General features: G+C 48.0%; 8 protein-coding genes across 8 annotated transcripts; 5 read left to right on the forward strand and 3 right to left on the reverse strand.

Moving 5' to 3' along the window:
• Window positions 1–226: 226 nt before the first annotated feature.
• N7479_010905 (AAA family ATPase CDC6) lies at window positions 227–2,265 on the forward strand (the record flags this gene model as incomplete). The annotated part of the gene is made up of 3 exons (XM_057258596.1): window positions 227–281; window positions 335–583; window positions 638–2,265. 3 exons carry the CDS (start codon window positions 227–229, stop codon window positions 2,263–2,265), a joined length of 1,932 nt encoding a protein of 643 aa, XP_057106054.1.
• Window positions 2,266–3,387: 1,122 nt separating this feature from the next.
• On the forward strand, window positions 3,388–4,562 carry N7479_010906 (uncharacterized protein; the record flags this gene model as incomplete). The annotated part of the gene is given in 3 exon segments (XM_057258597.1): window positions 3,388–3,573; window positions 3,632–4,251; window positions 4,262–4,562. The coding sequence occupies 3 exon segments, from the start codon at window positions 3,388–3,390 to the stop codon at window positions 4,560–4,562; spliced, it is 1,107 nt and encodes a 368-aa protein (XP_057106055.1).
• Window positions 4,563–6,046: 1,484 nt separating this feature from the next.
• On the reverse strand, window positions 6,047–6,835 carry N7479_010907 (uncharacterized protein; the record flags this gene model as incomplete). The annotated part of the gene is made up of 1 exon (XM_057258598.1): window positions 6,047–6,835. The coding sequence occupies one exon, from the start codon at window positions 6,833–6,835 to the stop codon at window positions 6,047–6,049; it is 789 nt and encodes a 262-aa protein (XP_057106056.1).
• Window positions 6,836–7,396: 561 nt separating this feature from the next.
• Window positions 7,397–8,811, forward strand: N7479_010908 (D-serine ammonia-lyase DSD1; the record flags this gene model as incomplete). The annotated part of the gene is made up of 4 exons (XM_057258599.1): window positions 7,397–7,567; window positions 7,617–7,733; window positions 7,783–8,272; window positions 8,360–8,811. 4 exons carry the CDS (start codon window positions 7,397–7,399, stop codon window positions 8,809–8,811), a joined length of 1,230 nt encoding a protein of 409 aa, XP_057106057.1.
• Window positions 8,812–9,581: 770 nt separating this feature from the next.
• N7479_010909 (alpha-arrestin) lies at window positions 9,582–11,207 on the reverse strand (the record flags this gene model as incomplete). Its single annotated transcript, XM_057258600.1, has 1 exon — window positions 9,582–11,207. The coding sequence occupies one exon, from the start codon at window positions 11,205–11,207 to the stop codon at window positions 9,582–9,584; it is 1,626 nt and encodes a 541-aa protein (XP_057106058.1).
• Window positions 11,208–16,013: 4,806 nt separating this feature from the next.
• Window positions 16,014–16,931, forward strand: N7479_010910 (PIG-L family deacetylase; the record flags this gene model as incomplete). Its single annotated transcript, XM_057258601.1, has 1 exon — window positions 16,014–16,931. One exon carries the CDS (start codon window positions 16,014–16,016, stop codon window positions 16,929–16,931), a length of 918 nt encoding a protein of 305 aa, XP_057106059.1.
• A 359-nt stretch (window positions 16,932–17,290) lies between these two features.
• Window positions 17,291–19,396, reverse strand: N7479_010911 (uncharacterized protein; the record flags this gene model as incomplete). The annotated part of the gene is made up of 1 exon (XM_057258602.1): window positions 17,291–19,396. One exon carries the CDS (start codon window positions 19,394–19,396, stop codon window positions 17,291–17,293), a length of 2,106 nt encoding a protein of 701 aa, XP_057106060.1.
• Window positions 19,397–20,050: 654 nt separating this feature from the next.
• N7479_010912 (U4/U6-U5 snRNP complex subunit LSM3) lies at window positions 20,051–20,517 on the forward strand (the record flags this gene model as incomplete). The annotated part of the gene is made up of 4 exons (XM_057258603.1): window positions 20,051–20,176; window positions 20,238–20,330; window positions 20,396–20,432; window positions 20,483–20,517. The coding sequence occupies 4 exons, from the start codon at window positions 20,051–20,053 to the stop codon at window positions 20,515–20,517; spliced, it is 291 nt and encodes a 96-aa protein (XP_057106061.1).
• Between the last annotated feature and the right edge of the window lie 197 nt (window positions 20,518–20,714).

Genomic DNA, 20,714 nt, shown 5'->3' on the forward strand with positions numbered 1-20,714 from the left:
GACGCGGCTGACTAAGGCCTGAAGAAATGCACATGCGGTAGATATACTCGGCCGTAGCCATACGCGCGACGCGTCCAGCGCGTTGAACGATTAGCCCCAGTAGTGGAGCTGCCAATTACACTTCCTAACTGGGCTCTGGGCCTTCTTTCCTGACATTCTTCTTAACTTCTACGGAAATTGTGATTGTTCTTCCTGCCTTGTTTTTTTCTTCTATGTTTCCTAAGTCATGGCAGGAACCGTCCTAGGAAAGCGCACTCGTGGTGCTGTAGAACCAGCTGGAGGTAAGATCAGCCATCCCACCTTCCTCCTTATCTTCAAATCCTCACCTTTTTAGCATTGCCGGTACGAACTGCAAGCAAGCGCCGAACAGTTGCTCCCCGAGTCCACCAAGAAGACGCTATCCCAGCCCCATTACGGCGAACAAGGTCAACTGTAAAGAAAACAGTCGAACAACCTGATCAAGAAAATGGCGAGAGCAAGACAGTGTCGGAAAATGTTTCTTCTAAACATACCTTGCGCGATGATCATTTCAAATCTCCAGTCAAGATCAATTCGCATTTCACCGTCTCAAAACCAGTGGAAGGTAAGTTGGAAAATTTGGATGTTGCGCCTGAGGCAGCGCTAATCGCATGTGCAGAAGAGATTACGAAACCTATTGAATTCGAATTCAAGACACCTTCGAAATCGCGATTCCGAGATGCGCTACCGCAATCTCCTGTTACCCCTAGACATCGAGTGCAGGTCGGAGCGAAGGCAGTAACACCGAGGACTCCTCGCCATGCCGATCTTCCCCCGACCCCCAGACAGAGTGCCACTCCGAAAATTACGGACTCAGTGTATTCGCAAGCCAGGCAACTGTTCGCCCGAGGTTCCAACTCCGGCCGCTTAGTGGGACGCGATACAGAGCGGGAAAAGTTGGTGTCCTTTATCACAGAGGGGGTAGAGTCTCGCACAGGAGGGTGTCTCTATATCAGCGGCCCCCCAGGGACCGGAAAGAGTGCCATGGTCCATGAAGTGTGTGGAGATCTAGATCTTTCCAATGTGAAAGTCTCACATGTGAACTGCGCAAGCATGCGAATCTCTCGTGATGTTTACAGTAGACTTGTCCAAGATTTCTGTGGGGACTCGGATATGTTCAAGAAAAGTGAAGCAGATCGGTTGAAATCTACGTTCATTCCATCTGAGAAAGGGCAAGATCTGTTTCTGGTCACTTTGGATGAGATTGACCATCTGCTCAATGGGGATTCAGGGGTTTTGCAGTCACTTTTCGAGTGGTCCCTGCATAGCAAATCCAAGCTGATGTTGATTGGAATCGCCAATGCCCTTGATTTGACCGACCGATCTCTCCCACAGTTAAAGGCGAAGAACCTGAAGCCGCGCTTGCTGCCATTCTTGCCGTACAGTGCTGCATCTATCGCAAACGTCATGACCAATCGTCTTCGCTCATTGCTCCCTGCTGGGGCAGAATCAGACGCAAAGCTTGTTCCATTTGTTCAACCGGCCGCCATCCAGCTTTGCTCGAAGAAGGTAGCCTCGCAGACAGGTGATCTCCGCAAGGCCTTTGAGTTGATTAAGCGGGCAATCGATGTCATTGAACAGGAAACATTCCTCAAGTTAGATAAGCAAGCTAAAGAGTCCGAGAATATTTCGATACTAGGAGAGAACACCAATTTGTCTTCGCCTGCCAAAGTCGGTAGTGTTCCGAAGCCAACTTCCATGTCAAGCTACACAGTCATCACAGCACCCCGAGCCAGCATCGCCCACATTGCCCGAATCACATCCGCAGCTTTCGGTCAAGGCACTGTTCAAAGACTTCAAAGTTTGAATCTGCAACAAAAAGCTGCTATCTGCTCCCTGATTGCGCTTGAACGCAAGCGCCGCCAGCTTGAGGTCCCAAGCACGCCCTCCAAGTCGCGCAATTCAGTGCCCACCATCAAGCAAGCATTTGATACATATTGTGCTCTGTGTCGCAATGACAACATTCTGCACCCCTTGACGGCCACCGAGTTCAAAGATGTTCTCAGCAATTTGGAAACAATGGGCCTGGTTGGGGAGTATCAGGGTCGCGGCCGAGGCGGAACTGTTGCAGGTGGTACAGATGTACGCCGCACACCTTCCAAATCTGGCCATGCGCCTTCGACTCCTCATAAGGCCCTTGATGAACAAGGCCTAGTCTGCTTCGTTTCCCAGCAAGAAATTGAGAGTCAGATTGTTGGTCCCGGTGAAGGAATCCTTCGGCGCCTTCTCCGTGGTGAGGGACTATGATTCCCTTCCCTATCTCTCAAGTGCATTCACACAGCATGGCGAACTTTCACTTTTCATTCCCCATTCCCCATTATTGCATCGTCGGAGTCCCATGCGAGGGCATTTTTATCATGTGTAACATTCTAGGAGTTTTCTTTTTGGAGTTGGAGATATCCTCGTCTCGTCATTTTTAGCGTCTTTCAATCACGACTTTCCTTGTTGTCAACTCTCCTTTGTCTTTGCTCTTCCTCGATGTGAATACATGAGATCTCATCCACGAAAACAGATAAAAAAAATACATGACTTGATCAATGAAATTGAAACCAAAGGGATCTTCTCGTAAACTAACGCCACTGTGTCCAGATAGACCAAGTACATAGAATGGTCAAACTATCATGTGACATATCCTTACCCTGGCTCCAGGGGTGTGGAACAAGTCATGGATGGGTATCATTCACTTAAACAGTCAGCGAAAAATGCCGCCCAAATAGCGCCTCGCGTCTTTGGTGTGCTTATTACTTTGCAGTCATTTTGATCACACAGCCATTTCTGGTCGCCTACTTGACTTCCAGGCTGCGTGGCAAAGAGCCCGACCACCTTCATGACCCTGATCAGGCATCTGACACTAAGCTCAAAAATAAAAAGGTGTCCATACTGGCTCAGGTCTGCGTGAGCTCGCCCATGACTATAGTTGAGATGAAGCTAAGGCCATCAATTTTACTTTCGGAAACGTCTGTCTTCTTGGGTGAGTTTAATCTTTTGGTGTAATCCTATATCCGGAATGTTAACAAGAATTCATACGGACGATGATCCGGTCGTGAATACCAAGCAGATCGGTATTTCTGTCAAGACAAAGATAAAAGAAATGATTTAGACCCCTGTCCTCCCTATTGTATTTCTAGAGGTATGATCATCTAGATCGCATGATAGGTCGAACAATACGCGGGGTATGTAGAAATTATGCAATGTGATAGACAAACAAATAATCCATGGATGGAAAGCACTGGCATCTTGCTTGCATAACAGTTTCCAAGATTTACATGTATGAACCATGCCCAAGTTTGGTTTGTTCTATTGCACCTACGCCTGTTATCAGCCCTGCTCTTGAGCCTTTCAGGATACACTCAAGTTTAGTTGTCAACCATGGAGGCATTTGATTCAAGTCAAGCACAGGTGGAAGCCTTTGATCTCCTACCTGATAGCCAACCCAACGACCGTCAGCTGATGGAGAACCTTATGGAATATCATGCTGAAAAGAGAAACTCTGTTATACCGTACCTGCTAGAAAAGAGTCCAGAGTTCCGAGAACTCAGTGATGTGAGACAGCAGGTCAGTCAAATCCACCTCAGACATTGCATATACATAATTCTCACCATACTGTTAACAGGGATGGGAAACCCCAGAAGGCGATAAATACTTCGCGAGCCTTCGTCGAAATGCCGACAAGTCTGACGAGAAGACGTCAACTTACTTTCATAATCTTATGAAGACAATTGGATACGAAATTGATCGAGCTACCAATGCCTTCAAGATCCAGCAGGTTGATTCAACCCCACCTGCCATTCTCGACATCTGCATGGCCCCCGGTGCGTTCCTCCAGATAGCATTGAAAAAGAACCCAGGCTCGCACGCTCTGGCTTTTAGCTTACCTGTCTCCCGTGGAGGGTACAGAAGTCGTCTAGCAAGCGGCTCGAATACGAAACGAGTATACCTGGACGTGACTATGCTCGCTGCGGACATGGGTATGGACCAGATCCCTGAGGGCCACGAAGATGCTGAGAACTTTTTGCCCCGGCAATTTGAGGAAGGTCAGCTTTTTGATTTGGTCATTTGTGATGGCCAGGTGTTGAGGCAGCATTTACGTGGTGCCTATCGAGAGAGCCGGCAAGCGAAGAGACTGGTCACCACGCAACTCGCTCTGGGTCTTCAGCACGTTAGACCTGGCGGCACTATGATTGTTCTTCTTCACAGACTTGAAGCTTGGAATACTGTCAATCTTATTTGGTTGTTTCATAAGATTCCGGCTTTTCAAGCCAAAGAAAGGTCACGCCAAGCGATCATCGTTTTACATGGTTGCTACGGATATTCAAAGCCAAACCCCAGAGGCTATTGAAGCGATCAAGCGGTGGAAGAGAATCTGGCGGGCTGCCACATTTGACTCTGATGAAGATTACGGCAAGGTGATCTTGGATGAAGACTCATCCATAGAAACACTGCTCGAGGATTTCGGGCCGGAACTTGTGAAGTTGGGTAAAGCAATCTGGAAGATACAGGCGGATGCTCTAGCTCAAGCACCATTCATGAAGAAATCCAAGTGATCGATGGGAAGAGAAGTGGTAACTAGACAACCCATCCCCGAACGATTATTTGGATTGATTCTGTCAGATTTCATAGTCTAGAAACTAGCTTCTACAACTCTATACTCAATCAAGCTTCTTACATTCCACCATGCACTTCGATGTAGTCCTCTCTTGACAGGTTATTAGCCCAGGAAGCTCTCTATTCAACCGTCCTCGTCACCATCTTCGGCTTCGACGCCGCACTATCGTTATCATCATCGTCGTCGCCATCCCCGTTATCACTATCGTCAACCGGCCAGGCCAGACCCCCACCCACAACCACCTACAAACATTTGAACAATCTCATCAAAATACCCTTACCTAGGGTTTTCTCACTTCCCTTTCACCTCCCTTTCACTTCCCTCTCGCTGCCCTCTCACTTCCCTTCCCTCTCACTTCCCTTCCCTCTCACTTCCCTCTTACTGTCTGTAAGGTGGTATCCAGACCTCTCCCCTCTATCTGCCTCACCCAGAGAATTCAATTGGTGGATATACAAGATCAAGCACTCCTTAAGTTGCTACGAAGTCATCTTTTTGTTGGGTTTACATTACTATGTCGGCGATATATTTACAGATATTGTTACAACCTGCCCCTGGACTGGCGAGTTACATACTAGGCCAAAAATACCACTATATCTGAGCATTACGCTCAGATATTCCAGGCTACGATATGTATAGTGCGACATGATAGGTATAGACGTTTGTGTAATCATGGGAATTTGGGCCGCTTTTCATATTTACAAATGGCCAGGCTGGTTATATACAAATGGAGCCAGCTCTCTCTCCCAAACCATATTCATATATAATTATACCGGGGGACCAGCCCCCTTCTCCTCCCGTACCACCCGCGACAGCACCCCCGGCTCACTAACTGGTGGGTCCTGCAGGACGCGCCGGCGTGGGTGCAGGCTGACTACACAACAGAATCAACGGTCAGCACATTGCTGCTGTAGATCTGATATAGCAACAAATCACATACCCTCTAATCTTGACGCGAGCCCACTAAAAGAGAAGGCTTATTCCCTCCCTAAAAAGGAGTGCCAACAGGATCACTCTGTCAACTTTGAGGGCAATGATCGGGCCCTTCTCGGCAGTTAGGCGAAGGATCTCAACGCCCACGGAGTCATCATTGCTCCGCTTGTGAAGGGGCACTGGGGCTAAAAAAAAAAAAAAAAAAAAAACGTGTTAGAAAGAGGCCAAAAAGCACCAAGAAGGCACCAGACTTACCAGCCAGGGCGGGTAACACAAAATACAGCACAAAATATATAAGGATGTCCTTTTGAGGATGGTATGGTATATTTGCAAAATGATGTGAACGTGAAGTTCTTAGGTCGGCTACGAAACTGTTTTGCAGACTACAGGGGAAGCAATGGCTTGTAGGGAAGGTACGAGCCTGCTTGCAAAAGCTTAGTTGGGTAGTTATATACATCAAGATACAGCAATATCCATACCTAGCGAAGCCAATCAGCGAGTCTTATCCCTCTTCTTTACAGAAGCCTTGCCATTTGTAATCTGTCCATAGGTTGGTGGCGCATCAATCATATCAAACGGACTATCATAGCTATCACCGACAAGTCCCCATATCGTGACTCGTATAATTCGGTGCGTAGGAAAATGGCTCATTTCCTCACGGCGTCGTGCTTTCAGCAATTTCTTATCTTCTTCGGGAATCTCAAAGCCTCGGGCTCTCCGACAACAACCACATTCAAAAGTACAATGTCCAACTCCAAGCGTATGCGCAGGATCAATACTACGGTTAAGACAACATCCACACGCACGAGCACAGCATCCCTGTCGGCTAGCACAATCATCAACAAGCATACGGTCCATATACCATTGAGGATGGGACCGCCATAGCTCAAACGCTCTTTGTAGATACCCCTGTTCTAGACAAGAACGATAATCCACCCACGTTTGCATCAAGAGCCAGTATTTGACATTAAGAGCAGAGAGTCTCTCTTCGGCATCCTTATTCAAGGTCTTATGTTCCTCTTTAAAGGATATCTCTTCTTGGACAACTTCTCGGAGGTCTTCCTCCACAAACAAAAGCTTATGCAAGTTAAAAGGAGGCGCGGATTTGTCTTTTCTAACTTGCCTCCCGTATTGAATCAAGCGATATCTTTGGAGAGTATTTATATCCCCAGATTGTTCGAGGTCGACTTCCCATTGGTATTTGTCACCCTTTAGGGTGCCGAGTGCCTTTATGTATGCGTGATCGCGGATCGGCTTCTCTTTACGGAAGGAAATCGGCATCTCGGATGTTGGAACGTGTTGACCGAATTTGAGGATGAAGAATGCTTCTCGCTTGTGCTTCTAGTAAAATTTACCTATATGATGTCAGCTTACACCCTCCGACACCTAAAAGGTTGATGACTTTATCTTTTCATTGAAACCTTAGATCTAATCCTAAAGTAAATCCACCCTGCTATGGGTCTCTATATAAAGAAGAATAAATGTTCACAGGTAACGGAGCAATGGCTACTGTGCAATCCCTTTGCCTATATATTTAGACAAGGACTAAATATTACCCTTTTTCTGTGATGTGTGATGCAATCCAAATGTATATAACGGAGCCGATTCTATCCGTTCTGTCAAAGCCTTGGCTTCATTAGAGCTCCGAGATCCAAACCAAGAATACCAATCCAACATCTCCCTATTCCCAATCCTATGACCAACAATCTCCCAGTCAATTACAGCCTCCATACCCACCAAAACCCACCCTCCCCTCTCTTATCGCAAAGTGGACCCCACCACACCCTCATATAAACCCGCCATCAAGACCCCTGTTCTTCCCACTACCTAACCCTATCAAAAATGGACTACTCCCTGCAAAACCACGCTTCCTACATCGGCCGTCCGATCTCCGAGCTTCCAACCCCAGCCCTAATCCTAAGCAAGCCCATTCTAGAACAAAACATCCAGACCTTACTAGAAGATGTGAAACAGTTGGGAATTGAATTCCGGCCGCATGTCAAGACTCTCAAGGTACTATTCCTGCCAAGTATCTCCAAGCAATATACTAATTAAACCGCAGTGCATCGAGGTCACACGCATGATGCTAGGAAACGGCACGCACAGACGCATCGTCGCATCAACACTAGCCGAGATACGAGGGTGTCTGGATCTCGTCAAAGAAGGAAAACTAGACGAAGTGAGCTACACTACCTATCCCTAAAAAAAAGCCACCTAACAAATCTCAGTGCCTTTACGGCCTCCCGGTCTCATCCACCGCCCTCCCACAGCTGCAAGCCCTAACAAACACTCTAAAAATCATCCTAATGATCGACAGCGAGCAGCAAATAGACCTCCTGGAATCCTACGCCTCAAAGTCCCCATCCCCCGTAGCACCCTGGCCGGTCTTCATCAAGATCGATATCGGCTCACAGCGCGCAGGAATAGTCACCGACTCACCCTCCCTCCCAAGCCTAATCCAGCGCATCGAGTCGTCGTCCGCGGCAACCGTATACGGCTTCTACTGTCACGGCGGACACTCATATGCGTGCCGCACAGCAGACTCCGCTGCCGCGGTGCTACACGCCGAAGTCGAGGGTGTTGTCGATGCAGCGAAGGTGCTTTTAAACGGGAGGTCCGGGAGACGGGTTGTTGTTTCGGTTGGATCGACGCCGACGGCGCATGTGGTTAGAAGACTGCGTGGATTACCCGAGGGAATGGAGTTGGAGTTGCATGCTGGTATGCCGATGAAGATTGACTCTGCCACTACCACATGCGCATGAAATCGCATGGAATATCAGAAACAGATACTGACACAACCACTAGGAAACTACCCAACAAACGACCTGCAGCAGGTCTCGACGTCCCTCGTAGAACCCTCGCAGCAGGCAATGCGCGTCCTCGCCGATGTGTGCAGCGTGTACCCCACCCGCAACGAGGCGCTCGTCAATGCGGGGACGATCGCGCTGTCGAAGGAGACGGGTGAATTCCCCGGGTATGCGGTTGTCGCTGATCGGCCGCAGTGGAGTGTTGTGCGGATGTCGCAGGAGCATGGGATTTTGGGGTGGACGGAGTCTGAGCAGACGCGTGGGCTTGTTGGGAAGATTGGGTCGAGGGCTTGTGAGGGGGAGATGGTGCGGGATGCGTTTAGGGTTGGGGATAAGGTTTTGTTGTATATTCAGCATGCTTGTATTACGGCTGCGATGCATTATGCTTATTATGTTGTTGATGAGGGGGATATTGTTAGGGAGACGTGGGTTCCGTGGAAGGGGTGGTGAGGGTATTGTTGGGGTTTATGTGGTTTTGTATGTTGCTGGTGGTTGGCTGAGTATATATGGGTTTATATAGACTGGGATTATGTATTATTAGAGAAATTGAGTAGCAGATCGGAGAATTCGTGTGAAAGTATATGTTCTGTACTTTAATAAGTGAGATGGCCAGAATATTACATATCGCCCAATACAATAGGGTCCTGTGACATATTTGATATAGAGCTGGCGAATAGAATTTACAATGATTGGTACAATTACTGAGAATGGAGTAAATCTTCGTAGATCATGATCGTGAATTAATTATCAAGAGTAGAGAAATTTCGAAGAAATCGAGATACTCAAAACGGAGACTCGTAACCTTCGAAACCGACTGGATGGGTAAGATGTGGATATTTTGCAAGCCATAACTAACCCATCCAGAGGTGGAGGTGAAACATAAGTAGTAAAAAAAGAGTATTATGCACAAGTGAACAGAAGGTGAATGGGTATCATGCAAACTTGACTGGAACAAGACCCGGAGAAATGCGCAGCCCGACTGTTTTTCGTGGGCGATTTCCTTTCCATCGCTGGTATCATGAGGCCCTTTGTTGAGATGGGACCGAAAGTGGGAAGGATGAAACTCCATGAAGAAAAAAAAAAAAAAAAAAAATAAGAAATTATGGTAGAATGTAAAGGTTGTGAATAGGTGATTTTTTGGTTGATCATGGGAATCGTAAAGTCGTAATGGATAGCGATATTCAAGATAGCTGATTAGAAATGTTGGGAGTTTTTGAGATTTATTGACGGATGGAGTCTGTTGAAGGGGCGCGAGATGGGGTGCGCGAGGGAACAGGCGAGGCGGCAGGCGACTCCCCAGTGACGAGATCGTCAGTGGTAAAGCGCGGCAAGCGACCGTGGGTAGACCGATTGGAGGAGAGGGTGGAAGAGCGAGTAGAGCTGCTGTCCAATCGCAAGGAGTCTATGCGCTCCAGGTTGTCGTAGTCAGGGAGGGAACCGTTATAGTCCTCAATGAAGCTGTGGGCGGGATCGGGCTTGGTGTAACAGGGAGGGCTGGCGGGAACGTCCTCATAAATGGGAGGCATCTCCTCGTCCCAGCTAATCCCGAGACCACCACGCTGGGTGACGTGGAGGTGGAATTGCATGCGAAGCACACGGGCAGCACCGGTTGGAGTAATTAGGCGGGTGTTGCCATTGGGGCAGAACTCCTCGGCGACAATAAGCTCGATGACAAGGTTGTGCTTGACTTCTAAACCGCCAGCGGCATCCATGTCGCACACGGCATTGGCAGCCGGGTTGATGTTCGCATCGAATTGCATGGTGATCTCACCACCAGCGGTGTCAAAGTCGGTCTTCCAGCCAGTCTTCTCCTCGTTGTGTCCGATGACACGAGTCTCCTGATGCAAAACACCCTTGCCCTCGCCGCCGATCTTGTGAGCGTGCTTTTGGCATGCAGTAGAGATAATCTTCTGTTGCTCCTCAATGCGCCACATCATCTTTCGCAGACGCCAGCGGGTCTGCGTCTTATCTCCCTTTTCGACCACGCCACTGAGAGTCATCTCGACAGGGAAGTTTCCGATAGGGTAAACGACGGAGGGCAACACAATGCGGCCTGTGAGGTTGGTTGGGGGGAAGATGCGGATGGATGACTTGTCGGGGCCGGGAAGCAGAGAACGGCTAAGATCCAGAGGCAACTTGAGGCTATATTCCTCTCCGGTGATGCTGCGGGCATGCGCCAGTAGGAAGTATTCAATCTGGCCCAGCACGCCATTGCAAGAAGCAGGAAGGTGGCCGGGAAACAAGTAGCTGAAAGGGAAGTCGTGGTCTCCGCCATTGAGGTGCAGATCCTCGGTGATAAAGTTCCATTGGGTCAGCTCCTCAGTGCGACTAGCACAGCCAGAGCAGTGATGCGAGACAGGCTTCTTGGTGCTTGTCTTGTGGACGAGGCGCACATCAAATTGGCTCAAGACAACTCCACCAGGCAACTCTGCGACTGCGATGCGCAAACGTCCGGAGAACAATGCGCCAGTGGAGCTGGTGGGTGGGCCATAGCAGACCAGTGGTGGCGACTCGATCAGGACATCCAGCTTGGCCGCCGGTTGGTGCGCCTCATGGCTAGAACGCTCCTTCGAACGTCCTGCGCGTCCCAGACTGCGGCGCTTCTCTTTGCTGTGGTCCCGGAGAGGGTGAATCAAGTGATCCATGGAGAAGGATAGACGGCGGTCCGGAGATCGTGCACGTTCTGACTTGTGGGCTGACTTGTGGGCTGGCTTCTTTGGATGTCCGGGGATTTCATCAACGGAGGTTGTTGAGGAGGAGTTGGAGTGATTGGGAGTAGAGGTGAGGGAGGAGGAGTGTAGAGAACCCGCGGTCCGGATCAGGTTGGGGATTAGACGGCCAGGCATGTTGGGCTGTTGTAGAAAAGGCTCAATTAAATGTAGGGCTTCGTATGTTCAAGAAGCAGTACGATGATGAAATAATTGAGAAGCCAGTGAAGCAATCCAAAGCATAATAGGAAGTATGTAAGGTGAACAAGAAATATATTTCCACAAAGTGCGCAAGCCGCCGCTTTTGAATGGCAAGAACAATCATGTGCTAACAAGTAACTGAATCCGTGGAAAACTAAAAAAGGAAACCAAGAAAATTCGAATTTTCTTTTACATTTTTTTCTTTTTTTTCTCTTTTTGGTTTCCACTTAGTCCACTTGCCAGGTACCGGTGCATTCAATGAGAAAAAGAAAAGAAAAAAAGAAAATTAATAGTGGAGCATCACACAGCGTCATAGTGGAGTCTGACAATACCCATACAATGTAATGACATTTAACTTACATTACATCTTTACCCCTCCAAGGTCCCTATTTGGTTCAGATTTCAATGATTTGATGTTTGTTTGTTATTCTGAGATCATTTCTATGCCAAGTCGCCATTCTACCCGTGGACACCTCATTCAATGGCATCATCTCTTGTCTGAAACAAAGAACCTGAACTAGGCCTCGTAGAATATTTCATTCTATTTACTAAGTATTTAGGCAATATGCGGTGTATAGAATTACCTAGACTATATATAAACATCTATACAACATACAGGATATACTATACTCTCGGAATTTAGGATCGTCTGATTCCATCTACCCCACATCCCAAAAATTATAGACATCATGCTTCGATCACTGAAGTCCAGACTAAACCCCATGAGGGCAGTCGATGGGAGCACATGATCCTACTGTTGGCCAGAGCTAGACCGTGCGTAATGAGTCACGTACCCGTTCGGCTAAACCGGTCGGATATATCGCTTTGCGATGTCTCGGCATTCTACAAAACATATACTATACAAAGTATACAGACTATACGGAGTAATCGCATCTTTCAAGTTGTGTTTGCCCGTGACGTTGAATCTCAAGCCCTGAAACCCTAAGGTATATAGCCAATGTGGTCAATGTGGTCAATGTAATCAATATAACCAATAACAGCACGGTTCGTACTTATGTTGACCAGATGGACACGGAAACGTTACCCCGGCTTTGGATTATCAAGCAGTTCATAGCCCAGGGCTACAGTATACGACACATACACACGGAGAAGTGCCCGACGAGGCATGTGTCTTTGACTTGGAATTGCCACGACAACCTGCATGTCGTATCTTGTTTTATAGGTTTCATTTGAAATTGTCTATTAATATAGTACTTTTCATACTATATACTGCTTTGTCTGCTTACAAAGAGTAAAAAGATTCCCAAGTTCCAAGGTTAGATCAAGCCATCACGTGGCGTGATGGCGTAGAATCACAGTAATATGGAACATCCAGACCAGGATACGATACAATACTGGGTCAATACCATGTTCCATAGAAATTCCAGAGGATCTTCGACCTTAAATAATTCAATCCACTTAACCGCATTGGGACAACCAAACGCGATGAGGACCCTTCGGAGCTCCACCGGGAAAAAATTTTCATTGCATTTTTTTGTATTTTTCAGTCTGATATAAAAAGGACTATAAAAGGAAATATTTCTTACCGAGACGCATTTCCTTTCGAGGTTGGCAACTCTTGTACCTCCGTACCCTGTAAGCCTCTACCCCGCATTGCAAGCCTTCCTTTTTTGCGGGGGTCTGAGCAATTCCCCCTGGAGTAGAACATAGAAATGAAGCATCTCAAAAATATCATATCAAAGTGCAAAATGATATTCAACAAACGTTCTAGCCCTTCCATCTGTCAATATATGCTCCGTGCTCTTAAAATCGCCCCTTGACGAATCACCATCCCCGCCGTATACACTAATTACCTAACAACAATATCATCAGGATTTAACCGCTCACTTCTCGCCTATAAGAATCGACCTCGCGCGCAGGATGTCCAGGTACTGGTGCAGCACGGACACGTTGTGTGCAGGCTGCTTGAAGAATTGCGGCTTATGTGTTGGGGCTCGTGCGTCGGGTCAGGATGCCTAACTCGCCCGCTATGGGGCCGTATATTACACTCCGAACTCCGTAGAGTGGTTTTTTCTTTCTTTTCGGAGCTCTATACGGAGTAGCTGATCACGCCATGTGTTGCTCTCCATTGTTTATGTGGTATTTGGGCTTGGACTGATGCCATTCGGCTTCTTTCTTGCAATCCCCGCGTGAGCTGTGTCTCGCAGATTCTTAGATTCCAAGGTTTAGTGAGTTGCTTATTCAGGTCGATCGATCTATATAATACGTTGTATATTGCGCAACATTGTCTTGATCTATCTATCTAATACTACTCTGTGGGTAGAGAACTAATAGACGTATCCTTTTCAGCATTGAACATGTATAAAATTGCACCACTACTCCGTATCTCCTTTCCCCTTCTCCTCGGACCTACTGCATGAGGTATATACTAGAAATGATTCATCATAGTCCTAGATCAATAGTCACGATCGCAAATCAGTGGCTGTCGTCTGCCGGTCGGATGGACTAGCCAATAATGGTTGCTAAAACGGATGCCGGCAAAGCGTCTCAGGCGAACTTCCTCTTTCGGGGCGATCTCGGGCTGCTCCTCCGATCTGTTTTCCTTTTTTTTTTGTTCCTTTTTTTCCATTTAATTCGCCGAACTCCTTCACATCGGAAAAAAGTACTCCCTACACTATAAGTACAAAGTAGTATGGAGAGAACGTGCTCCGCCATATGCCATACAGGATTAACGCCAGCATAACGCCATCTCGTCATCGCCTATGTATATAAGCCCTAAGCAGTGATGTACATTCGTGTTACCATTCCTTTGCAACATTTAAATGGCGCCATTTAAACCAAAACTAGTCGAAACATTACAATTCAAATGAATACAATGAAATTAGTAAAATCAGTTCTCGGAAAATGCCCGGGTCTCCGCTTAAATGCGGGAAAGCAGAAAATTTCTGTCGGGGCCCTCCACCCGGAATTTTTATATTCGGCCCGTTGAAACGTGATCTTAAGCCTCACCACTCACGGCCCGCTATAGCCACTCTCGTCCCTGGTTGACAATCCTGCCCAGCGTACCTTTTACGCTTCCCCTCGCTTAAATACGGAATATATAGTAGTGGAATCGTATCCTTGAAATGAGGGCAACTATACGGAGAACTCCGTAGTGTCAGCAGTTTTAGGTTGTATCGGAGGCCGCGGGGGCCGGTCGTCTCTCCGGATGACGAGTAGCTTGGCAATGAGACGATCTTTATGAGACCATCGTGATGAGACCACCTCCGTTAGCCGATTTAGAAAGTGCAATGGCGTTGATTTGTCTGGCGGTGTGGGAAATATTCGTCTGTGTATTGGGCCAGACTCATCTATCGGAATCAACGAATATATCTTGGCTTTATAGTTGGCTGACAATATATAATGCGGAGCGTAGAGAAAACTAGCGCTGTTTGAATACTCAATCCATGTTCGTTTCAACCTTTGACTAAAGAATGGACCCAAATAAGACTTTTATATCGGCATGCTAAGACTTGTTATATCTTGGCTTGGAGCACAAGCAGACAGTGTGCTACACCTAAGAAACCAAGGTTTAGTCCATTTTTTGCCTGCGGCGGCCCCACGGGGCTTGTTGGTCTTGTGAGGCTTCTGGGGTTGTTGGATACTCCAAGCATCGCCGAGTGTTTCCCGTCATCTATTCACCTTCCATAAGGTGCTGCATTTTTGGTCTATGTGAAGTGAACCGAAACAATGTTAAGAGAGAAGAGTTTCAGAAAACCATTTATCTGGGATATCTCGAAAGACAGTTGAGGGTTATAACTAAATCAAAAACACCATAGAGTTGATAAAAAAGAGGATCTGAATTATCAAAGTCAACGTATGAAGCAAGAGAAATGTGTATAAGAAACTCGTTTCACCTAAGAAGTGGAGCATATAGGAGGTGTTACCTACATGTATACAATATACACTAGAAGCGATGTCTATTAATCCCGAGGTCTGATCTATACTTTTTGTGATGCCTAAGGCCAAGACTACAGCTCCGCTCTTTCCTGCCTTCTAGCTTGAGATCTCTATCCATCTCATCACCTGACAGGCCCTCATCGCCTGTAAATTCCAAGCTAGTCTCGGAGAGAGTGGGTTGGTACTCGATATAGCTTAAATCCCACAAAACGACGAAGTATATAACCTTTGATACCCGACTTCACTGGGACTCAATTGGCCGCAAACAGCAACCACTTTTTTGCAATTGCAACTACACAATTCGGAACTTGCATATATCATATCCCACCACACTGATCTTATATTGATCTCGTTTATTGCATTGCCGAATCGAGAGAATGCGACCAAAGCAGACATCGTGCAGCCGACACGTGACTCCGGGGGAGATCGCCAAAAGGAATCACTTGAGCTTCCCCTATTCCGGATAAGAGCTCAAGCCACCGTGTTCTTTTTTGGATTGCTCTAGCATCACCATGGTCTTGGCTATTACTTCTCCCAGAAGCAGTTGACTGTTCCGGAAGCTAACACGAGTGGGATGATTCGTATTTCCCCACCATACACATTGTCTACTCTGATCCACTCCCAATAAACAATTGCACCACGTAACAACCCAGCAGCGCATTGCACCAGTATCAGCCCCACTACCACAGCCCTAGCAAGAATCCAACCGAGCGACACAACCCATATCCCCACCCCAAGCTGATCCAACCCGGACACGGAGAACCGGAACCACGAGGCGCGTGGAACCCCACGAAATCCCCAGACAACCCAATCCAAACCCGCAACCCCCAATTGACCACCACAATGTCGACCTCATTCAACTGGACCGCAGTAGCGGTAGCCATAACCGCCGTCTTCATATTCTGGACCTTCTCCTCGACCTCCTCCTCCCCCTTCACGCGGTCCTTCCCCCGCCTCGAAAACAAGCGCATCTGCCTCCTAATCGCGCACCCAGACGACGAAGCCATGTTCTTCGCGCCCTCCGTGCTATCCCTCACCAAGCCCGAGCTCGGCAACCACCTCAAGATCCTCTGTCTCAGCAGCGGCGACGCAGACGGCCTAGGCGAGACGCGCAAAAAGGAGCTCCAGAAATCAGCAAAGCAGCTCGGCCTGCGCAGCGAATCCGACGTCTTCATAGTCGACGACCTGGCCCGCTTCCCCGATGGAATGGACAAGGACTGGGACGAGGGCCAGATTGCGTCCCTGCTGGCTTCAGCTTTCGCGCCGGAATTGGCTGCCCAGAAGAAATTGCCTGGAAAGCGCGTGGATCATAATAAGGCGCCTACCGCCACTATCGATGTTATCATTACTTTTGATAAACATGGAATCAGTAATCATCCCAACCACCGCTCGTTGTACCATGGTGCTGTGAACTTCGTTCGTGCTTTGATGAAGGATAAGGCTGGTTTTGCTTGTCCGGTCACGCTGTATACCCTGACTACGACGTCGGTGTTCAGAAAGTATGCGGGTGTGCTTGATGCGCCTCTGACGATGTTCCTTGGTGTGTGGAGTAACCTTGTTGCTGGGTTGACGGGCTCCAAGCAGAAGGATGCGGGGGCTGGTCCTGTGCGGCTGCTGTTTGTTAGCTCGATAAATGAGTGGTTGACTGCGCAGTCGGCTATGGTTATCTGTCATAAAAGTCAGATGGTCTGGTTCCGCTGGGGGTGGATTACTATTGGGAGGTACATGACTGTCAATGACCTTCAGCGGGAGAAGATCTAGGCGACTGTTCTGCTATGCCCTGGATGAAGGGCTAGTTTTCGATCTTGTGCTTTTGCTCAGATCTTGTATCATTTTGGCTGATTGCCGTTTGCTTGTGTTGATATCTCACGCTTCATGTCTGCATATGATTTTAAGGCCTGTATGCCTTCTTGTATCTCTACTATTCAACTTACAAAGCTCATTTACGCGAGGGGCTTAATAATGGACATACATGTCTTTCAATACGGAAATAATCCCAATATAAAAAAAATAAAGAAAAAGACAATAATCGTACTATGCATGAAATTATATAAATGGATATCATGTATGATCAATGTCATACGTAAATGCTTCAAACAGTGAAAGAGAAAAAGTCCTGCTCATCGAACCCAAGGATTGCTATCCTCCCAGAAGATAGAATTGTGCGGTTTAGCATCCAGGCCCACCGCATGAATACGACTATAAAACCCGGCAGAAGGATTATTCTCCTGCGACAAATGATGCTCCTCCGGGTACTCAACACGCGTGTTGAGCTTTTCGATTTTTTCTTTTAATTCTTGGCTGTGCTCTGTCTGGAACGAGTAGATGCGACTGATCGGCGAAATGGACGTGTCCAGCTGGGGGTACTCATAGAGCAAGAGGTCCCAGAATATCCTATCATCGAGGATCTTGGGCTCAACCGGACGGAACAGTTCCGGCCCATCTGGTATCCGCCGTGCGTGAATGCGGCCATGCTGGCTCATATATCGGCTCTTCGAATTCGTGTACCCTTTGAAATCGACTGTTCCAACCTCGCCGTCTCTGTACTCGCACCTATGACGCGCTGGCAGGAAATCTTTCCATTCTTCCAATAGCTTGGGCCGTTCTTGGAGCTCCCAGGCTTGGACTGATATGCCGCTCCACTCCGGTGTGATGATCATTGAATGGGCTATGCGCTGCAGTTGATAAATCTGCTGGAAGACTTCGAGCCGGAGGAGATCGTATGTGTGGATGGCTTCGGCGAGCAGGGGACACTGTAGCAGTGACAGGTCTAGTATCCGGGCGTGGCTTCGTTGGTATTTGATGGGATCCTGCGCTTCCTTCCCATCCGCCAGCGGTCTCATGCTGTCCAAGACTGGCTGCAAACACTGCATAACGGCATCTCTCGCTTCCTTCCTTTTTATCCTTGTTTGGCTCAGGACGTCGTATGCCTTACGCATGTCTCTTTTGCACGCCTCCAGGTCGCCATCTAACTTGTTGGTTTGGGTCATGTATCGGTACATTTGTAGAGTCGCAGGAACATTGTAATCCGTCGTCAATACCTGGAACATGTCACGAACCATATCTCTTGGGACTTGGCCTATGCGCCCATCTTCTGCCTGTCTCCGCTTGTGTTCTTTGGAGAGAGTAAATGTTCTTTCAAGCAGCTCAGACCAGACCTTGCCTGAAATGGGGATGTGGTACGAGGAAGCTATGAACTCGACTGTTCTCATGGCGGCGTGGGTGTCGTTGTTCGTGCCAAAGGCATGGGCCACGGCGAATAGAAGACTCTCGGATGGGTACAGACCGGACCAAGTATCATAGGGCGTAACAGGGGGCAGCTTCGAGTTATCGCTCTCAGCCAAGATAGCATCAACATCAACGTTCCATACAGTCTTGAGGATATTCATGGTAGCTTTCTTGTCGCCAACTCGGGACGACGCGAGGAGGATGTTGATGTATGTCTGCTCGTCGCCACTGAGTCCGTCCTGGCACATATGACTGAATATATCCAGCACAGTTCCTTTGACACTGTTCCACGCCGTTCCATAACCACGCCATCCAGGATTCGGATCTACCATGCGCCGCTTTTTGTAGGTGTAAGGAATGATGCGAGTATTGTATGCTTCTTTACCCACGTAACAGTGGTTCCAGACCAGTGCTGACATGTAGTGATTATAACACGCTGTGTCGGGAGTGACATTGCTGGCATGCATCCCATCCCAAAGGGCATTGATTAGGGGACCATTTCCCATCGCCTGTGCGCAGTCCAAGAGATGAGTGTACTCGGCTAGTTGAGGTGGTTGCCCAGCCTCCGATCTATATTGGATGATCGTAAGCAAGTCCCTCGTGAAGTCGTCGAACACCGCCTCCAACGTTTTAAGCCCTTGCATTAACACGCCCCACCCGTGCAGTGTATGGTGAAGATCTCGGTAGGGTATTACGAAATGAGCTGGAGAGAGAAGATGGAAAGCTTCGATAAACACGGTTGGCGGTAGCGAACCAACGAGCTCCACCGACCGTGGATCGGCCATGGCTTCTAACACTTGGTTCGGTTGTCCGTTTTCAAGAGCTTGGAAGAAGTTCGCCCTATACCGTTCCTCCTCTGCGAGTGAGCTCCATCTCGGTAGAGGCACTCGGATTTCATTTTCGACACTCGCAGGACGTGGAACAGCGAGTTCGCTGCTCCATCGTTGACTTGTTGTAGTCAATTGGCGGATGGAATTGGGATAGCAAGTTTGTCGCATTCGTTGTGCAGAAATATTCCACGTCTTTGTATTTGGAGATGTTACGACATAATTTATTTGCCTCGCGTGACTGAGATGATGGTGTGGGGGAAATTGTCTCGGTTTGTTGATGCCGTCGCCAGGCCGAGACGAGATACCCCAGCGAGAAGCGAACTTCTCGGTAAATGAAACCCTCCGCATGAGTGAAGTGTAGCAAAAAAAACCAGTACTTATTAAGAAACAGGAGCAACAAAGAGCACAAAATCACCAGGGGGCCTAAATGAGGGGAAGGTGTGCGCTTCGACCCCGGACCTTTTGTCAGGGTAGCACTTCATGCACGTTGTGCTTCAAACTGCATAAGACCCTGCACAAATGATTAGGCGAGACTCTCTAGGATTGATTGATTTCATGGCCATAATATGTGTTAACCTATGTGTTTGGTACCTTATACTACGCAAGTATACACATCTAGTTGCTCCATTCCACCATTTTGCTCCACCACCTGTCTAGTCCCCCATGTGGATACTTGGGGGAAACTTGAAAACCCGGGGTAAATTGCTGACTCATTCCAATCTTTGCCAAGCTCGACGCTAAACCCTATTAGGCACCAGCCAAAGCTCGTTGATTCTGCGTGTGTGGACCTGCACCTAAACCCAATCCAATCACACTTCTATCATGGCCGACAATGATGATGCCGGCGGTCCATCCGTCTCAGAGCCCCTGGATCTTGTTCGCCTTTCCCTTGATGAGATCGTGTTCGTGAAGCTGCGCGGTGACCGTGAGCTCAAGGGCCGCCTTCATGTGAGCTACCCCCCATCTGGCAATATTCAGGGTAAATACTGACTATGACACTTGTCTATAGGCCTACGATAGTCACTGCAACCTAGTCCTCGGCGATGTGGAGGAGACAATCTACGTGGTGGAAGAGGACGAGAACGAGGAGGAAACTTTGCGGGTACGGAATCATATGAAACTGGGATATTTACAAGCGCATGGGCTAATCTGGGTTCTCCGATACAGACTATCAAGAAACAGGAAGAGATGCTTTTCGTCCGAGGTGAGTCGGAGCGATTATGGAATCTCTTTAGGTTGCTAATTCTTGTCTAGGAGACTCCGTTGTCTTGATCTCCCCCCAGGCATGATGGGCTTGATATGCCTTTGATAGAGGGAATGGCGTCCGGCGATGAGAACAATAGGAAGGACACGAGATACCACAAAATGCAGTCAACATAGATAACGATACCATGGAAATTGGTTTATGATCATCCATACTAGTCCCGTTAGCCTAATCAGGCTATGCGATTGTTAGTCACAGTATTCCTTACGATTCGACATCCTT

Source organism: Penicillium vulpinum, assembly GCF_028829585.1.
Source record: "Penicillium vulpinum strain IBT 29486 chromosome Unknown utg000004l_segment0_segment0, whole genome shotgun sequence".
In the NCBI taxonomy this organism is placed as follows: Eukaryota; Fungi; Ascomycota; class Eurotiomycetes; order Eurotiales; family Aspergillaceae; genus Penicillium; species Penicillium vulpinum.